Source organism: Ammodytes marinus (assembly GCF_949987685.1).
Source record: "Ammodytes marinus genome assembly, chromosome: 19".
NCBI classification, from domain to species: Eukaryota; Metazoa; Chordata; class Actinopteri; order Uranoscopiformes; family Ammodytidae; genus Ammodytes; species Ammodytes marinus.
In genome coordinates this window covers 14726408-14746564 of record NC_137223.1, presented here as the reverse complement: position 1 = coordinate 14746564, position 20157 = coordinate 14726408, and the positions used below count along the sequence as shown (strand labels likewise).

At 42.7% G+C, this 20157-nt stretch overlaps 1 protein-coding gene across 1 annotated transcript in view; it reads right to left on the bottom strand.

The window, feature by feature from the left end:
- Positions 1–19775, bottom strand: part of itsn2a (intersectin 2a) — a 35202-nt gene extending 15427 nt beyond the window's left edge. Inside the window, exons 1-16 of the mRNA XM_080048166.1 lie at positions 19679–19775; positions 14031–14102; positions 9536–9628; positions 9376–9439; positions 8710–8885; positions 8283–8492; positions 6453–6546; positions 4518–4660; positions 4257–4320; positions 3275–3412; positions 3061–3167; positions 2716–2966; positions 1889–2038; positions 1636–1776; positions 1438–1525; positions 65–204 (exon numbers count right to left, since the gene is read on the bottom strand). Coding sequence (XP_079904292.1) covers positions 65–204; positions 1438–1525; positions 1636–1776; positions 1889–2038; positions 2716–2966; positions 3061–3167; positions 3275–3412; positions 4257–4320; positions 4518–4660; positions 6453–6546; positions 8283–8492; positions 8710–8885; positions 9376–9439; positions 9536–9628; positions 14031–14037 — 1866 coding nt within the window. The 5' untranslated portion in view covers positions 14038–14102; positions 19679–19775. The remainder of the gene's footprint in view (positions 1–64; positions 205–1437; positions 1526–1635; positions 1777–1888; positions 2039–2715; positions 2967–3060; positions 3168–3274; positions 3413–4256; positions 4321–4517; positions 4661–6452; positions 6547–8282; positions 8493–8709; positions 8886–9375; positions 9440–9535; positions 9629–14030; positions 14103–19678) is intronic.
- Positions 19776–20157: the final 382 nt, after the last annotated feature.

Below are 20157 nucleotides of genomic sequence, written 5' to 3'. Positions count from 1 at the left end.
TAATATCTCAAAAAGTGTTTCCTAAAGGATTATATAGGTTAGGATGTTCTGAGTGAGCACTGACCTTAAGTTCCTTGGTGTACTGATCCATGTGGGACAGCTTGTCTGTGGTCTCTCTCTCCAGCGTATCAAGCTGGTCCTTCAGTCTCCGGCAGTGCACACCTTTCTCCGTCACACCCTCCGTCACAGAGGTCAAAGTCGACGCTAACGGGGGGCAAAAGGTCAACGGGTCAGAGGCAAGTCAGAGAATTCGGTGTCCCCAATAGGGGTGTGCACGTGTACACGTGTAACCGTTTAGTAAATCATAACCGTTTAGGAAAAATCAATAAACGAAAACCGTTTTTTTTTTCAAATTTCAAAGTTTTTAAATATGTTCTGGAGACACGCGTTTATTGATTTTACATCACTAATAAACTAATTGGGGAGGATACAAGCTAGTCTGCCGAGAATCTGTCTGTCCCTCGGCGAGTGTGTGTGAGTGAGTGTGTGTATCGGCGCACACACACACACGGGGAGTCGCCGTGCCGGTGCTCGACTCACAGCTACGGAAGAGTGATGAAAGATAACCTAAAGATTAAAGTTACCCGGTTGAAGTGAACTACGCTCGTAAGTAGCCCGAACTTTATAACACCTGTTCAACATGCATTTAACGTGGACATGTAGAAAGCGATAGGCTATATTAATCAAGAAATGAATGAAGCGCGATTATGACGGCGAACGTGTGTGTGTGTGTGTGTGTGTGTGTGTGTGTACCATGGACCTATTATAAGAGGTGTGTAAACGAGCGTAGTTCATGTCAATTGTGTATTTACAGGCGAACGAACGCGTATGTGTGTGTGTGTGTGTGCGCGCGCGCGCCTACAAGACGGCGGGGGCACGAGGAGAATAACGTCACGGTTAACCGTGTACACGAAAAAAAATTTGTTGTGTACACGGTTAGGCATTTTTGTAAACGTTCACACCCCTAGTCCCCAATATGACCTCATGACTGCATTTCGTGCTATTTGTGCGTGTGTCACGGGTACGATATGGCTGCAATCTACGTATCGGATATCTGCCTTTTTTATTTATTTATCTAAATTAATTAAACTATGAAATACATTTAAATGTTTCAGACCAAAGCTATGTGATATAGCACACATTAAAATTGGAATTTAACAATTCAAAAGTTGAGTTCTGATGTTCTTCTGCATTCAAAACAGTTCAAAGCAGTTCAGATAAACCTAAATGCATTTGTGTATGTTTGTTGCTCTTTAAATTAGAATTGCTGTGTGGCTTAAGCCTTCCTAACCTTACACATAACATCACCACCAACAAAGAAATGTATAATAATTATGATATCGGACAGTATCGGTACCGACCGATATCCAAAACCCAGATATCGGTATCGGATCTGATTGAAAAGTAGTGGATCGGTGCATCTATAGTGTCACCTACAGGGGAGTTTGTTGAGGCTGATGTTTCGCAGCTTCTCAGTGAGCCTCTGTTGCTCTGGGACCAGCTGTGAAAGCTTTCTCTGCCATTCCTACAACCAAACACAGAGGCATACACACACATAAAGGGAATGAAGAGAAAAACCCATCATGGGAATCATTTCAATGCAAAGAAGTGAAAGCAAACACATTTTTCTGAAACCTCAAACTGAAGCTGCAGTGTGTTGATCTCGGTGATGCGCACGTCTCTCTTCTGATTGACAAGGTCCACCTCTCCCTTCAGGATGCGCCTCTTGCTTTGAGCGTCACGGAGACAGTCGGAGATCTGCTTGTGCTTGTTGCCCTGTGAGAAACACCGGACCCATTGATATTACTGTGTGCCCATGCCCCATATCGACATAGCACTTGCATTGTGAGTATGCAGCACACGCTTATGAATGTGAGCGCAATCTCACCACAGCCTCCAGCTCCAACTGTAGACTCTTCTTTTTGGCCCTGAGTCTGGAGATCTCCTCGTGCTCGCCCTCTCTCCTCCTGCCCAGCTCCTCTCTCTTCCCTCTCTCCCACTCCTCCCTCTGCTGGCGCTCCACTTCCTGCTTCGCCGCCTGAAAACGAGTGAAATGTTGTTGTTTTTTAATATCGATACAGATACCAATACCTTGACTTCGATACCGGTTACTGAGCGATACTCTTTACGATAGTAATTTTAATCAATCCGTTTTAACAAGATATCATCACACATTATGGTAGAAAAAAAAAACTTTACTTTATTTTTCAAGTCTATGGCAATTTGACATAATATAATTAGATACAACTTGAAAGAAGCTGAAAGCAATATAACTGCCTTCCGATTACCACTAATGCCCCATCTCCTGAGCCACTCCAGCTCCAACAAAATATACGGGCAAAAAGGAACACAATTTACATTTCTCGATACTCGATGGTATTTCGGCTGGTGCCAAAAAAATTAATCAAATTTCGATACCCTGCCCTACGGGTGAGCCCCCCCCCCCACCTTTGTACCCTTCCCTACCTCATTTCAATTTATTTACTTTTTTTATACCATTTTGTTTTGCCTTACCTTTGCACTATGTATTTACAATGTATTTTATTGTACATATTACTTATTTCATCTTATCTAACTTCATCCTTTTGTACTTATTGCACCGTTGGTCGGAGAGAAACGCAATTTCGATTCCTCTATACGTCTGGCACATATCGAAGAAACTGACAATAAAACTGACTTTTGTTTTTTTTGACTTTGACTTTTCGTCCGGCTCACCTCCTTCCTCTCCAGCTCCCTGAGCCTCTCTTCCTCCCTCTGTCTCTCCATCTCTCTCCTCCTCTCCTCCTCCAGCCTCCTGCGGTTCTCCTGCTCTCTGGCTTCTCTCTCCCTCCTCTCCTGGGCCTCTCTCTCCTCCCTCTCTCTCTTCTCTCTCTCTTTCCTCTGCGCCTCTTCCAGGGCCAGCCGTCTCTTCTCCAGCTCTGCACTGCCCCGAGCAAAGTTCTCCTTCAGCCTGTCCTCGTAGGACACTGGGAGAGAGGAGGAAAAAGAGGGGGCTATGTATCAGACAGACATACACACATTATAATGAAAACTTACAGTGTGCAGCTGGACATGCCATACCACTGCTCTTGGTCTTTTGCACAGCCTCTATCTCTGTCGTGTCTATTAAACTGTGAGTTATGTAGGGCCCCGTTCCATTAACAAGCTCACTGGGTTTGACTCCTCCTCTGGAAAAAAAAATTAAAATAAATAGAATGGCTTTGGATGTAAAAAATGTATCATTGATAAAATTATTTAAATTAATCCGGTGAGTGAGTGTGTCACTGTGTGTTACCTGAGAGACGGAGGTACAAGGTCTTGAGGCAGTGAGAGCGGAAGAGGTCGGCCTGTTTTAGCCATGTCCACCAGGTGCATGGCTAGAATGAACTCGTCCCCTTGTAGCTGACCGTCCCTGTCCACATCAGCCAAGGTCCTGTGTACACACACACACACACACACACACACACACACACACACACACACACAAAATGAAGCAATAAAGTTGAAATCTGTTGCTATTTTAGTGAGAATATATAATGATTTCAGAGCAGCATAATTGTAGTCTTTGGAGGCAAGCTGTCAACAAGTTGTAAACAGTGACAAATTATCACCCCGTAAAGTTGTGTTGGCAGGCATTTGCCCATTTATACACCCGGGAGACACGGAGCAACATTCACATTCCTTTGCAGTCATGCTCCTAACCACCTGGCTTATACGGTCCAACATTCACTCTTCCTTGTAACTCCGTTTTGGTTCCCACCAACTCTTGAGGGGAACGTGTGGCTTGTGCTCTGGCAGCTAAATACTCCACTGTGTTCACCAACTAGTCGCTAGTTTTGCCTGTTTGCCATTTGGTGCTGGGCAAGTACAGAACAGTACAGTAGGTGTGTACAGTAAGAGCTTTTTTTTTTGGTGTTCAGCATCAACACTGTCAGAGAACTCCATTATATTCAGAAGTTTAGTTTTGATGTTCCCCCTTTTGTATTCCAGCTCATGCAATTTACAGCTGTTTAAAACTGGAGAGCAACGAGAAATTCTAAACGACTCACTGATTTAGATTAAATCATATTCATAAAGAGGTTTTGGGCCATAAATCATGTAAATCATTTCCAAAATAAAGTAAAGAATCAAAACACACACACACACACACACACACACACACACACACACACACACACACACACACACACACACACACACACACACACACACACACACACACACACACACACACACACACACACACACACACACACACACACACACTTTATACTTACCAGATTGTAGCTAGCTGAGTCTGGGTCAGGTTTGAGGCTATCAGCGCGTTTCTAACCTGAGGCCCTGCAAAGGAATACATCAGAAATTCAGCATGAGTGTGTTTGTGTACTTCTGACTGCCGTGTCAGAATTTGTCAAGTGGGGTTAAGAGCATGTGTGCTAAGTGAAACTGAACCAGAGTGCGCTCAAGGGGACCTCTTGTATATTTAGGTTGGAATGTGTGTTTGTGTGTGTGTGTGTGTGTGTGTGTGTGGGACCTACCTGACAAGTAGCCACTCATAAGCTTGTCCAGCGTGTTGAACTGCTGGCGGTACTTGAGTCTTGTGGCCTGTGGAACGGCCCAATCCAATGTGCCCGTCTTTGGAGAGTTACTGGCCAATGATGTGGTGGAGGAAGAATTCGAACTACAAAAACAGAGAGAGAGAGAGAGAGAGAGAGAGAGAGAGAGAGGTATGTTGATATGCTGCGCCATCACCTAAAAGGGGAAATTACCCAATAATATTATGTGGTCAATGTTCTTCTTTCCTCCCCTTGTATTCAAGGCCTGCCTTTTAGAACCGCTAATTGCCTCGGGACTCCCGTGTTATCTCTCCGCTCTTAATTAGCAGTGGAGGAAGCCGGTGCAGTGGCCCACGTAAACAAAGAGTCTGAGAAACAAGACAGCGCTGCACCCTCAGGCATGGCTAATCAGCCCTTTTTGTTTTCATTATAAACAATGCCTCTGCAAAAACAGCAAAAAAGGAGAGGCCGGGTCCATGGTGATCATTTGAGAAGAATGTTTTTTTTTTCACCGGTTAGTTGCTGGGTGGAAACATGTAACACTCCTCTCAGATACACAGAAGAGGTTTCAGGAATACAACGTGTGATGCACTGTGGAATCCTCCACTTCCCCGCCCAATGGCCTTTTTGTTTGTGTGTGTCTATGAGTGTGTGTACATGTATGAATATGTGAATTAAGTGGGACTTTAAAATTCCCTAGTATTAAAAGTTCTTATGGGACTGAAAGCAAAAAAACAAAAGAAATAAGAACAAACCAATACTAGTGTTTGACCTAACACTCACACGCGGCTGCCCTTATTGTTGGTTGCATTTCCACACCCACACTTCAGGTCAGGACTATTTGAATGAGGACACTCTGAACAATACATTCAAAATGAAATCAGACACTACTCCTATCCTTTTCCCAAACCACACAAAACACCATGAGAACGTTCAAGGACATTAGATACTGCTATTGTCTTTTTGGTGAGGTCAATCTGGCTGCTGCTGAAAGTGAACAAAACCTTCCAGACTCTGGGTTCTTCTTTGTTTACTGCTGTGGCTATTACAGGCAGAGACAAAGTAGTTTTTTTTTAAGTACTGTCCTGGATTTAAGACAACAAACTTCTCCCCTTCCCTATAATAATCTTGTTCACATTTGCTTATTTGCAACTAAAACACAAACAGCTTTAGTGTTAATGGCTGAAGTATTTAGTGAGAAAAATATTGGACTAATAACAAAATTGACCTAACAGTGGCACTAGCAGGGAGGTCAGGGCTTTAACCAAAGTCATAAAATGTATCCTAAGGAGGTACATTAATGTCTGCACAGAAAGACATTTCACTCAATTCCCCAAAAAATGGTGTGAGGAAAATTCAAGGGATCACAAAAGTCAGTAGGCCTCTGGGAAGGAATCACAAGTATGTATAAAAACATTAATAGCAATCAAACAGCAGTTAAAAAAAATGTGGACCTAGCTAGCATGTGAACTAAATATAGCTTGAAACTTAACAATAATAGTGAAGAATGCCATTTGACTCCAGCTCTCCTCTAATATTTGTGGCTTCCACAAGCCCCTTCCTACTGTTATCAACTGAGCATCTGATTTAGAAAATGCCCTTCCTGCTCTCTTTATTATATAAGTATTTAATCTCTGCCTGCATTTGAATCCTCAACTCTCCCCTGGGGGGGGGGGGGGGAGAAACCTAGTTCACTGTAATCACTAGACTAATGGGCTAGTAATTTTTCTACTTTGACAAGCTTTTCTCTTAATCTCCCGATGTGATGTAGCATGAAAATACACATGGATCTACATGTTAAGTGCAACAGCAGCAATTCAAAATTATCATACATTCTCTTTAGCTTACTTGTGGGAGCCCACACTATTATCATCATATGCAGTATGTACAGTTTTTTTTGTGTACTCTGGGTCTCACCTGCTGGATCCAAGGTCCAGGAGTGAGTTGGCCTTGGACATGCCGGTTGATGGAGAGAACCCCATAGGAGAGGAGAAGCCAGAAAGAGGGAGCGCTGCAGATAGGGTTGTAGGCACATGGTTAATAGTTCACTATCATTTCGACAAATTCAAGGTTATATGCGAAAACAATGCAGTGGTAGCTTTAGTGCATGCATTTAATAACAGAGTATGCATGTGCCTTACTAATGCAACCTAGACGTGCAGGGTGCAGTTGCCCTTGAATGTGTGTACACCTTATCTTATCTTATCTTATCTTAACTTTATAGTCACAGCACACATAGCTCCAGCAGCAATGTTGTTGACATCTGGCTAAATAGAAAGCAACCGCAGATGTCTACGACCCTGCGCTAAAGAGGGTTAGTCTAGAGAGCTGTTGCACTGATATATTCCTATTAGCGGAGAGTAAGGGGGGATAAGAATGGAGGGAACACCATATAATAGAGAAATTTCACACTCACTCTCATTAGACTGCTCATTTCACAGCCACAAATTGTATTTGAACAGACAGAGTGAGATTAAAGAGAGCAGCTAAAGGACAGACGGAGGAGGTGGGACATGAAGAGAGCAGAGGCAGGGAAATTCAAAAAGAAAAAAAATGACTACCGTAAATGATATATTGTATTAGATCTGATTTCAGTGAGTATTATCAAAAAGTGACAGTAACTGTAGCATTCGTGACTTGACTCCTTGGTGATTAAAAGGCAGCTCTTACTGCATACATATACATATATAGTATGCCTGACACCTCAGCACAGATATAAGACCTCAGGGAGTAGGTTCAGACCTTTCATGTTGTAAGCCTAATCCACACCGTATTAACACTGCACCATAACCGTGCAAAACCTGAGGAACTGACCCCGATACACTAAATATTCACGAGTCAAATGCAAAGTTTTTTTTTGCATTAAGTGCCTCCTTAGCTCTCAATAACTATATCTGGTATTAGTGATTAACTTAATTAGCATTGAAATGTTTTGGCTGGTTAAGACCTCCGTAAGCAAAAGTGTCAATGCTATAGTCGCACAGCCAGACAAAACTACAGCAATGCTACAATTCTATATGCGTAGTTATCGGCTAACGGTATGTGAACAGGAAGTCAGTTGTGTCAAAAAATGCCAAACAGGAAAAGAAAAAAACACTTTCAGCAGACTATAAGCCAAATTTGGCATTTTACTGCTAATATTTGGCAAATTGAGGCATGACTTTGTATTAAGTTAGCACATTTTCAGTTATGCTAACCTAGCCAACCCTAATTGACAGGCTAATGCTATTAGTACAACTTCTGCAATTTAAGCCATGTGGTTGGGAAATATATTTAAAGTATTTCCAATTTACTTATTAAACTACAATGTGTCAGTGCCAGTTACACTAGGCAGTTACAAGGTTTGAGTAGTTTGTGGCACCTTAACTCTACCCAATGTTTATGTATGTATTTTAATGATACAAAGTTAAGAATTACAAATAATTATACTACTTCGAAATTCTAAAGAGTTGATGCATGCAGGTCTAAGGTAGCACCAAAACATGCAGTCACACTCCTTCTTCTCCGTATTATTCCTGTATCTGATAGTATATTTTAATAGCCACAAAGCACAATTTTCTTACCTATGCTGTTCAGTGTTTTTTTTCTAACACTGTGTTCTCCTCTTTTGCATTTAATCTCAAAGTGAGGGCGTGCCAGGGAATATCCCTTGTTACTTTAAATGAAAATGAGTTGAACCAAACGGCTCTGGAGCATAATCCAAACATCTACGGTGTAATCAGACAATGGTTCCAATGCAGAACCAACCTGCATTGTTGGGAACAAGAGGTGGGGTGAGGAGGTTGCCGTTGTGGAGTCCAGGGTTTCCCATGCAGGGGATGAGGGGCAGAGTCATTGGCACCAGGGGTTGCACAGAGAGCATGGAGGGGTTAGCCATGAAGGGTGTTAGGATGGGCATGGCTGACATAGCTGACATGGATGACACACCAACGGACAGGTTTGGCATGGAACCCATTCCTATAAAGAGGAAACACACAGGTGAACACGAAAAAGATCAAGTACACCGTTCCCCCCGAAAACGGACTGACTTGAAAGTAATGATTCTTTTTCCTAGGCCACTCATGAAATAACTTTTTAAGAGGTTAAGCTGCAATAGGAGGAGTTCAAATGTAGTGGTGTTAAACCTTTGTTAAAATGATGATAGATTCTTTAATTTTAATTTTTTTTTTTTTACCAAAACGTGCTGATGAAGGAATGTTTGAGGCAGAATTGGAGACTTGAGGTTGCTTCATGACGAATGGCAGAGAAGAAGGCAAGTTCAGCCCCTGAAGCTTGAGCTTAATGAGCTTCATAGCAATGGAGAACTCCAGTCGGTCCATCTTCCCATCGCTGTCCATGTCAGCTAGGTTCCTGTAGGAAGAAGAGAGAGAGAGAGAGAGAGCGCATTCAAAGGTATAATATCCTTCTATGACACAGTGTGCATTGCATTCCATAACACTTTTTTGTCTTCACTGAGATGGAAGAAAAGTCAAGGGTCCACTGGGATTGAATTCCAGTGTAGTGTTATGCGCGCGCACGCACGCACGCACACACACACACACACACACACACACACACACACACACACACACACACACACACACACACACACACACACACACACACACACACACACACACAGTTCTAAATACAGTATGCACAGACACATTCTTCTCCTCACACACAGTTGACAGGGTGGGGCAGGTTGTGAAGGAAGTGGGAGCTCAACAGGAAGTCCAAAGCAGGCCTGAGAGGACCAAACTCTGACCAAGAAACAATTAAGTCTTGGACTGAGTGACCTACTGGCTTCACAACACAGGATTGATGACAGAACTTCACTAAGTGGTTAGTCGGTGCTTACCAGATCTCAGCCAGGACAGAGGGAGGAAGGCCAGACTGGAGGAAGAATTTCCTGGCTTGTTCTCCTGAGTGAAGACAGATACAAATCACAGTTTGAGATTCAGCCAGCGGAACCTTCAAGATGATGACACTTCAAGGTTTTTTTCTTCATAAACAAGTACCTGAGACATATCCGAGGACAGGGGCGAGGCTGTCAAACTGTTTGTCGTGTTTCCCCCTCTCCTCTGGAGCGATGGCCCACACACTGGCTCCGCCTGGACACAACCAAGACACAATCCTGCTTTTAAGAAGGTCATTAAAAATGACAATGAAAATGAATGTTTTGAGATCAAATCCTGGATAAATGATCATTTAAAAATATTAGCCACAGGGATGCACTGGTAAAGTCGCATAACGCAGGTGTAGGCTTAATGTTTACCATGAACACAATCTTCGCATGTTCGTATACCAACAAGATGAAAGCTTAGACATTTTAAAACATAACGTGCAGGCTATGCTCCAACAAAGCAGCAACCCTAACACCTTATTCAGAGTCTTATACAACTTTATTATTTTATTCATTATTGCCGTTGCAAATGGAAATCTCAACCCAGAGATGAAACCACTCTTAACCCGCTTTTGACAGTGTTTAATGTTTAAAAATGCCCGGTCAGCTTTGTTTCACTCCGCTCAACTCGTGCATATCTCAAGGTAAGTTGAGGGCTGGCCATGAATAAAATATGAAGTCGGATGCGCTGCGTGAGGAGTATGAAACTCAATTCTTCATCAATTTCATAAGACCTCTTTACGTAATAGATGGGGATGGAAGATTGACATCAGAGAGGTTGATAAGCAATTATATATAAAGGACATCTGAAATGAATCAAATCATAATACAATCAGGTTATGTTGCCGTCATTGAAATGTCCCCATACCTTGAGGCTATTTTTCCAGAAATAACAAATGACTGCATGTTCATTGTGCACAGGTGGATCTCACCATATGGTAGCAACAGTCTGACCAAGATTCAGATAAGGGGACAAAGGCATAATGAGTCCAGACAGAGAAGGAGAGTGATGCACGAAAGATGAATTCAAAGTAGATTAGCTGAGTGGCCGTAAACTACATGCAGACAGTAGGGACAAATGGTTTGATGTTAGAAAACACCCCAATGCCTATGTTGAACACGGACATCAAATGAGCAAACAGAGCAAACATTGTCCATCAACTCCTATGAGGCTCACTTCCCAAACAGCTCGTCTTGCTGCTTCACAGTCCACAGAAACAGATGGGCCTCCCTGATGCCGGTGGCTGTAACCATAACGAACCTTGAACAAAATATTTAATGCCAATTTGATCCAAAATGACATGTCTAGTCTGTTGAGAATTTGCCCGTCAATGTATTCACCCTATAACAGGAGTTCAGTGCTGATCACATTGGGAATAGAAATAACTTGCTTAAATGTTATCTGAGGAACTCTCAGTTTTTGTTAATTCTTGCACCCTTTTTGGACAAATGTGAAATTCTTTTTGACAAAATCTTGGTCATATGTAGGAAAACACTGCAGCTGTTTTTTTGTGATCTATGCAAATATATCACTGCTTTTATGTATAATGGTGTCATATTTCCTCTGCCAGCAACTGAATACACTTGGGATACTTACAAAGCTATTCAGATTGTTATCTTAGGATGTTGGCAAAAGGGGAATATCTCACACGGGAAGTTGTCTCTAAACATTTCCAACAAGGGACCCATTTTCTTCCTGATCTCGACAATATGCAACATATTCAGGAAATGACAGTTTTGGGACAAAAACTATAGTTTTTATAGAGAATGTGTAATATTGTTATACGCCAAAGAAGAAAAAATACAATTCTTTGTGCTACTATGAGTGGATGTCTTTTTAGACTTTGCATAGGATGTAATTTAGACACCAGCTTCAGGAAATACCAGCCTGCCCATGATGGAACTTCCTCCCAAATGCTAACCCAAACAGCCTTCTAGTTGATCGCAGCCCAAACAAACAAACACACACACACACACACACACAGGAATTACACAGAGTTACAGCACAGTCTCTTGTATGCAGCCAGATGAAATGTTAAAAAGGGAGGAGAATGCAAAACTTACCAAACTGTGTGAGATGATATAATCAGAAACTGCCAGCTGTAACCAAATATGTCTCACTGAGAGAAGCCTGTTTTTTTTAGCAAACACACTTGCCGACAGCCTTGAATGTCTAAACAAACTCACTCTACCTCCAAACCACCACAGCACCACCTGCTCAGGTGTTCGCTTTTTCCCAGACGAAGCTGACTTGAACAGACTCACAGCACCTAACCTACTTTTTGGCATTGTCAGCATATTCCAGACATAAAAAGGAGAAGGTAATTAATCTCGCACAAGAGATGTGAGTATTCTTCACATTGCATCGCAGGCTTCGACAGACCCAATTTTAGAAGCTATTGTAAGTGAGAAAAAGGGGGAGGCCATATTTAGCACAGAGCCTCTGGGACATGTCACTAGCATGGCCACATCCAGAGGCCTGTCAGTTGATTTAGTGTGTGTGTATATCAGCAAAGACTGAATACGCTGTGAATAAGTGGGGCACTGGGAACCTTCCTACACAGAAATGGCACAATCAATAGGGGTCTTGACTCTTTTGAGGCTTGACACTTAGAAACTTATGGCCACTCAATGTGAGACCAGACAAAAAAGTGCCACAGAATAGGTAGCATGAAAGCTAATAATAGTGAATATTTTAAGCAATTTTTTTGTTGTTGCAAAGGCCTACTTAAAAAAGTGTTAGTGGTAAACCCTTTCAACAATTTGCCTTGTTTGCTTTCTAGCCAGCCAAAAGTTAGATGAGAAGGTCCATACAGCATCTCAGTATGTGCTGTAGGTCTACATGAAGCTACAGCCAGCGAGACGATTAGCTTAGCTTAGCATAATAACTTAAAGGATAGGGATAGCTAGATTATATACTATCTATGGGGAAAAGCTAGCCCTGTTCGGGGTCATCTCTATGTTGAGAAAAGTATCAATCTTTTCATCTTACTCTCGGCAAAAAAAGAAGAGAATAAACCTATTTCCCCAAATTATTGTTTTTGCCCACACTCTTCCATGCGATCACTGGTGTTGTTCATCACTTTGTTTTGCGAGATAAAAACAACAACATTACTTCAGCCAAGTCATCAGCCAAAACGTGTGAAATACCACAGTCAGCAACAACACCTGTGCAGATTTCAAAGTGAAGTTACCACAGTTCACCTCCTCAGCACAAAGAGCCTTTTGCTTTGTGTGGGTTTTTCCCCTTCCCTTTGTCAGTGTGCTGTTGTCTAGGCGCTACACAGTCCCTTAGGAGACCCTGAAGTCAAACCACCAGACACCCAGCGCTGGTCCACTGGGTGAAACCACAACACCGCTTTCACGAGTATTTACATATCAAATGGCTTCTCCTGGGGAGGATGAGCTGTTTCAAATGGATCAACAGTCTCTCCACGCTGCACCATTTCAGTCAGTCAGCAGCACACACACAAGCACTGCTCTCCTGCTTCCGATATAGCGGTTTTGCACATTGTCCACCTGTTTTGGAAATTCACAGACTAGTGGCTTTAAATGCCTCATCTATAACATTTGCTGTGGAGAAACTCACCACATAACGGACGTCATGTTATCTGAATTACGTTCTCCCAGTGTCTATCAACAGGATGGGATTAAAGCGGAGAGGGTAAATTGCGGGGGATTGGCACGTTGTCAAACTGCAGATAGCCATGTGGACAAGATGCAAACGACACTCACGCACGCGCACACACACACACACACACACACACACAATGACACTCATTTTCCCGTAGGAGCCCCTTAAGGAACGTCAGCTACTGTTCCATGATGAAAGGGTGGAAACAAGAGGATTAGCGTGCAAGCACACACACACACACACACACACACACACACACACACACACACACACACACACACACACACACACACACACACACACACACACACACACACACACACACACACACACACACACACACACACACACACACACACACACACACACACAAACTACTGAGCAATTCTGTCCACACCAAGGACAAAAGAGATTGCATAGTGAGCACAAGAGAAAAACAGAGGCAGTCCCCCCCATTTTACAAAAACAAAGGCTACACCAGAAAAGCTCATTAAACACGGTTATCGAATATTCCTTCCAGCATGCAACGTGCCTATCATTTCTTTCAGAATGTTGATAAATCTGGTCACCTCAATCCAGTGCCAGATCAGCATCCCGTTAACACAATCTTAGGCATCAGTTTACAGCTTAGAGTTGGGGAAAAACGGTCACACATTACAAAACATGCAAACATCATTATGGGGCAGGCTGAAACAAAATGCATATTTCAGTCTTGGCAGGAACATGGCCAGAGGGACAAGATTAAAGTTTAAAGAAGAAAGGGGGAACGACAATAACTGCTGCTCATTGGCTGGCTCCTCTCGCTCTGCTTTCTGCTTCCTTCTTCCTTATCGACCTGTCCCCTTCAAGTTAATTTCCCTCTTGATCACTCTCCCCAGAGAGCATATTGGCCTCACACGCACGCACGCACACACGCGCACACACGCACACACGCACACACACACACACACACACGACAAAAACAAAGTGCTCTTACCATTCATGGCTGCAGGTGGATAGCACTGGCAGAGAGGGGAGTCCTCTACTCAGCTGGCTAGCTCTCAGACATCTGCAGACAGAGAGAGAGATAGAGACGGAGAGTGGGAAGAGAGAGAGAAAGATGTGAGTGCGATTGTTGTGCGTGTGTCGTGGTGGGTAAGTGAGGGAGGCCAGAATGCACAGAAAGGATGTAAAAAACACGTAAGACCAAAAAGATAAATGAAGACATACAAACAATCTCATCTCCTTGTTGACAATGCAAGGAAGGCACACTGAACAACACTGGCTAACACGGCAAGGGATGACAGAGCGAGTGTGTGTGTGTGTGTCTGTGGAGGGGGGGTAAAGAGATAGAATGGGGACAAAATGAAAAAGAAAGGACGAGAGAGAATGAAGGGGGGGGGAATGAGTAAAGGCAGAGATACAGACAGTGCCAAGACAGGGAGAAGTGGACAAGAGAGAGAGAGAGAGAGAGAGAGAGAGAGAGAGAGGAGGATGGACAGCTGAGGGAAATGATGTTGGTCTGGGAGGAAGGGAGCATTTATCACTGTCCGCTCTCGGATCACAGAGGGTGGCTCGAGATGGCTGTCAAATCTTAGTGCATCTTTGTAGGCTTTGTTGTCTTGTCTGTCATTGGCCGTTCAGTGCTGCCTGGCACTAACCACACACACACACACACACACACACACACACACACACACACACACACACACACACACACACACACACACACACACACACACACACACACACACACACACACACACACACACACACACACACACACACACACACACACACACACACACACACACACACACACACACACACACACACACACACACACACACACACACACACACACACACACACACACACACACACACACACACACACACACACACACACACACACACACACACACAAAATAAACAAGGACTTTTGCATTTTGTATTGTGTGCAGTCTGCGTCCACTCCAATCGACAGGTAGCCATTGATGATGAGCCCATGCAGGGAATACTCTTAAATTGGAATATGTGCCCTGCTGTGTGTACGGGCTTTTATTTATTAGGATCACAGAAAACCCTGTCACGTAGGAAAATCCTTTCTAGCTGGTTCCTCTCCTCCATTTTTTGGTTTTTGCAATTCATCCTCTTAATATGCTTGGCCGCTTTTTCAAAATCATTTTAGTTCAATTGCTCCGGCAATTTATACTCCTGCCTTAGCGTTGATTATTCGCCCTTGCTACTATCCTCAAATCCAATTTTCACCCTATAAGCTAAGTTTCCTGTACTACTTGCAGTGTCTCATTCCACTATTCTAGCAGCAACTCTTCACATTATTTTAGTCCCTCCACTATACCCCTTTATTTCTATCTTGTTTCATCTATCTAGCCACAAGCTAGTGACTAACAAGCAGGGCTTCTCTATCAGCTGTGATTCCTGTGTCAGGTCCTATTGCAATCTCCTCTCTGCTCTCAAAATCATTACTTCACACTTTTTTTTATTTCAACCTCACTCCCCTCTCTGCTCCATCTTCAACCCCTTTCAGCCTCCCCTATTTCTTATTCATCCATCCAACACTCCAACAAGCATCCCTTCTTAAAACGACTCCCACCCCAACTTCTTTCATCCATTGCTTTCTATTTCGGTTCTTGTTAAACCATTGCTCCATCACCGGCTTCCCCTCTCTCCGTGTGTGAACTCCTGGAGGGGGACTGTGGTTGTTGCGGTATAAATCATTCTCCGCTAATGCCGACACTGCCAATTACTTAAGAGCAATGGACCGCTCAGTGTGGCGTATAAGCCACTGCGTGAACTTGAATATCGGTATGTGCTGGTATGTGTGTACAAGCCCTCTCTCTCTCAATATCATTACAAATGAAAATAAAATAAAAAGGAAGCGGCGAGTGAGAGAAAGTCTGGTTAATCATAATAATGTCACACTGTTAACGATGTCTCACTGTATATTTAACACTGCATCATGATTCATGACCCAGGATTTTATAAACTGTATCCAACCTAAGTTCTTAACGAATAGCTAGTTTCAAGCTAGCTACTAATGCAGCTATCCAAGTTATTATCTTAGTTCATGTCATTTGTCATATGTTGTGTGATGAGAATTTAGGAATTTCTGTAAATCCAAGTTCTTTGTAAAAGCTAGTTTCAAAAAAGCTAGTTTGTCAGTCTAGTTGACTGTAGTCCATTTCACCTCTTAAGGGTGACATTTCAGCTGGCCAACGTAAGCTTCTACTGCTAAGAAAAAACCTGGACGTACAGCAGAAGGTATTCAATCCATTTGCAATCACTGAAGGCTTACCTCATGTAGATGTGCCTACAGTGTTGATGTAATTACTCAGAATTCCTTATGGGGGCAACAGAAGTTACGCACTATCGCCTTAGGTCACTTTGTATTTCCCACTGCATGATGAACTGGGATTTGATCAACTGAATGCAACCAACATTCTACAATAACGTCATCATTCTGAGACGGAAACATTGTTTTAAAGCTTAACCAGTGTTATAAGATGACATGACACCAACCAAGTAGAAAATGCTCCTCTTAATAGCCCGCTGAGCTATCCGGGTGTATGTGTGTGTGTTCATACACTGCATGTGTTCTCCTTAGACTGCCTTATGCAAACACTTTGGATGGAGGTATTTAGCAGACTCTCGTCCGCCCTCATACACAAACACTTTTGAACCCTGAGGTGTGTGTGGTTAGAAATACATGATGGTATCTGCTATTGGCTAAGTTAGAGATCCTCCTCTGTTTAGACAGTACACATCCTGGATAAGGACTGCCTCTGTATCAACAATGACAGCAGTACAACATGTTTCACTCAGTTCATTGGGGTTCCTAAATTCCACTTGAGTAGGTGAAAGAATTGTACACACTTGTTATTTGACCTTATAGCTCATTCAGGCCCTGTTGATGTGACCAATGTTATGGTGCAGAAATACATTATCCCACAGTATGGACAGCTCCAGTGCCGGTTTAAATTGCCACTTATTGGCATGCCAGTTGCTAGCAAACTGCTCAACGACCCTTATGAACAAACAAGCACAATATACATTTATGTCTACAGGCTGCAGCCGGGCTGTAATGGGAGTACCATCGGTTCTCTATTGTTTGCTCTGAGAAACTTAAGGTGACAGGTTACATACACAATGCATTTAGGAGGAGTCCACATCAAATGTTTGCCCTGGGGACATGCACGTGATAACAACTGAGCCAACTACTGTATATGACAAATGAAAAAAGATATGTAAACATTGACTTAAGATTACTTTGTCAACATACTATTCCATGGTCAACTTTCACACTCTCCGTTTCATTTGTCTACAGTGCTTACAGGGATCACTAATAGGTGTTTTAATCCATTATAATTATTATTCAAATGGCCCAGGTAACCTTTGCACTCCAGCCTTGAAGGCATATGCTCTTAAATAAATGGTACATGTAGCACTTTGAAAGTTTTTGATTCGGGGGAACAGTCAAAAGACGGTTAAAGGGCCAGCGCTTCGCTGAGCCACCGCACACGCACAGAGGGCGAAAATGAATCAAAGAAGCCTTGACTCTGCCCCTGCATGCTGATTGACACCTGTGTGCGCCACACTGGCCTCCGTCGGATGTGCGTATCAATGCGTTGGCCTGTGTGCAGGAGTGTGTCTGACACACACCCCACGCACAGAGGGGGACCCTGTTCTAGCAGACACAGCCCAGGAAGCTTTGCCGAGCGAGGGGAAGAAAGAAGCCTGTGTGTGTGTGTGTGTGTGTGTGTGTGTGTGTGTGTGTGTGTGTGTGTGTGTGTGTGTGTGTGCGTATGTGCGTATGTTCTGCCTATTCACAAGTGCATAAAAACACAGACAGAAAGACCCCCACACACTTGTTGTGCTGGAAGTAAAATATCTGGGACACTTCCACCTGAAGAATTCAGTCCTATATTTATCCTTTGATATGTTTGTGGGTCAGTCGAAGCAATGATTGACCAAGGCTCTGATTACTTCCTTTATACTCCCCACCACAAACACCTAACAACACGTCCTACCTCAGCTTCTTACCAAAAATGTTTTATGGTTTACTTTAATGATAATGCCAAATTGCACCCAATAAAGCATTCACATTCACACCACCATGAAAGTCATGTGTCATACGCACCTTGACAGTCTCTCGGTTTCCACTATCAGCACACCAATAGATGCGTGTAGTTATAGTGCATGCGTGTCTTATGCAATGCCTTGGTTCTTGGCAGGTGGATTCACAACAGTCCCTTGCTGGGATAAGGCCAGGTGTCACAGGAACTGCAGTTTGGATGGACTTTGCCTCTTCAGCAAAGAAAAGCCTGCTCTTTCTGTTTTCACAGAGAGCAGCAAATTACACACACACACACACACACACACCCACAAACACACACACACACACACACACACACACACACACACACACACACACACACACACACACACACACACACACACACACACACACACACACACACACACACACACACACACACACACACACACACACACACACACACACACACACACACACACACACACACACACATAAAGCAATTTCTATAATTATTTTATACTGCAGGGAATGAACACAAGGATGCATGGATAAACTGCTAAACCTGCCCTGATGTTAAGATGATCGAAACATCTGAATACACCTTTAAAGCCGTGTACAGTCAGTGGGATAATAAACTGACTAGACAGCCTTCAAACAAGAGGAATTTTTTCCAACCTATTATTAAATATATATATATATATATATATATATATATATATATATATATATATATATATATATATATATATAATAAAGCTATCACACACAGACCTGATGAAATACTACAAACAGCATTAAGGTCACTTTGTGCTGGGTCTAATATGGCTACACTTCCCTGAGTTCCAGAAATATCACAAGGATCATCTTTTTTTCCCCCAGGTAACGAGGACCATATCATTAGACGGACTGACATTTTCTGGGCACTACATATTGGCCAGTGAACGCACCTTCTCTGTGAATGGTAAATGTAATTCAGGTTAAGCAAAAAAGGGTGCATAACCTCTGGAGATTTTTTTTTCTGGTATAAAATGATAAAGCGACTTTCTATTGCTTTATATGTGCCGAGGTTGTAAATGCTTGTGAATAAAACCGCCGAGAAGCATATGTTTTCAGCCTTCACCACACCATACATTGTGTCACTTAAGGGATTATCTTGACAACAAACATGCAATTAGTTGCCGACAGCCCTGACATTGGTCAAATAAAATACATTTACATGTCAGCTATTTGTTAAAAGTGCATCAAAACAAAGGCATATTTAGAAAGCAATATAAACGTCTGTTGAGACTATTTTTCCCCCATAGCCTGTAGACATAGGCAGACATAAATCAGACATGTGCCGTTTTTAGGGTAGAACGAAATTTTGCTGCAGTATTGTAAAGAAATCATATGGTTAATACGCTACACTGCCTCGCCTTATAAATGTAGGCTAGTATTCTAATAAAGCAGGACTCACCTTCCAAGAAAAAAATAGACAAGAAAAACAAGGTCAACCAAGAGACATTGTCCGGTATGTGTTATGTTTTATTTCCCCCCTCTAGATTAATACAATAATTTCTTGATTACCTGTTGCGGGTAAATAGCGGCGGTGATCCAACATCCAACCTGGCAAATACAATACAGCTCCTGAAGAGGGAGAAACCTATCCGGGAGCCGAGCCGGGTGCGGACTGGAAATGGGCGTCTTCAGAGAGTCAAGTCACACGGAGTGACACACGTGGGGGTTCCGGTTATTCTTTTCATAATAAAATGCAATGCACTTTTCCTCGAACACATTGTATGCATCTTCAGTTTCCAGTAGGCTAATGTTCCACACAGACAGTGATGTAGTCAAGGGCATCTCTGTTGACTTCTGAAGGACACACACTGAGCCTATCATTTATGTGTATGTAACAGTGTTTATTTATTTAAATCTAAAAAGCTATTGGATTTATTCCTTCAACAATATAGGCTAGTCCTCGTCTTTATCGTTAAGCTTGGACCTGCACAGATAACTGAGATACACAAGTACATACACGTGTACAATCATGAGTGTTGCACCCTACG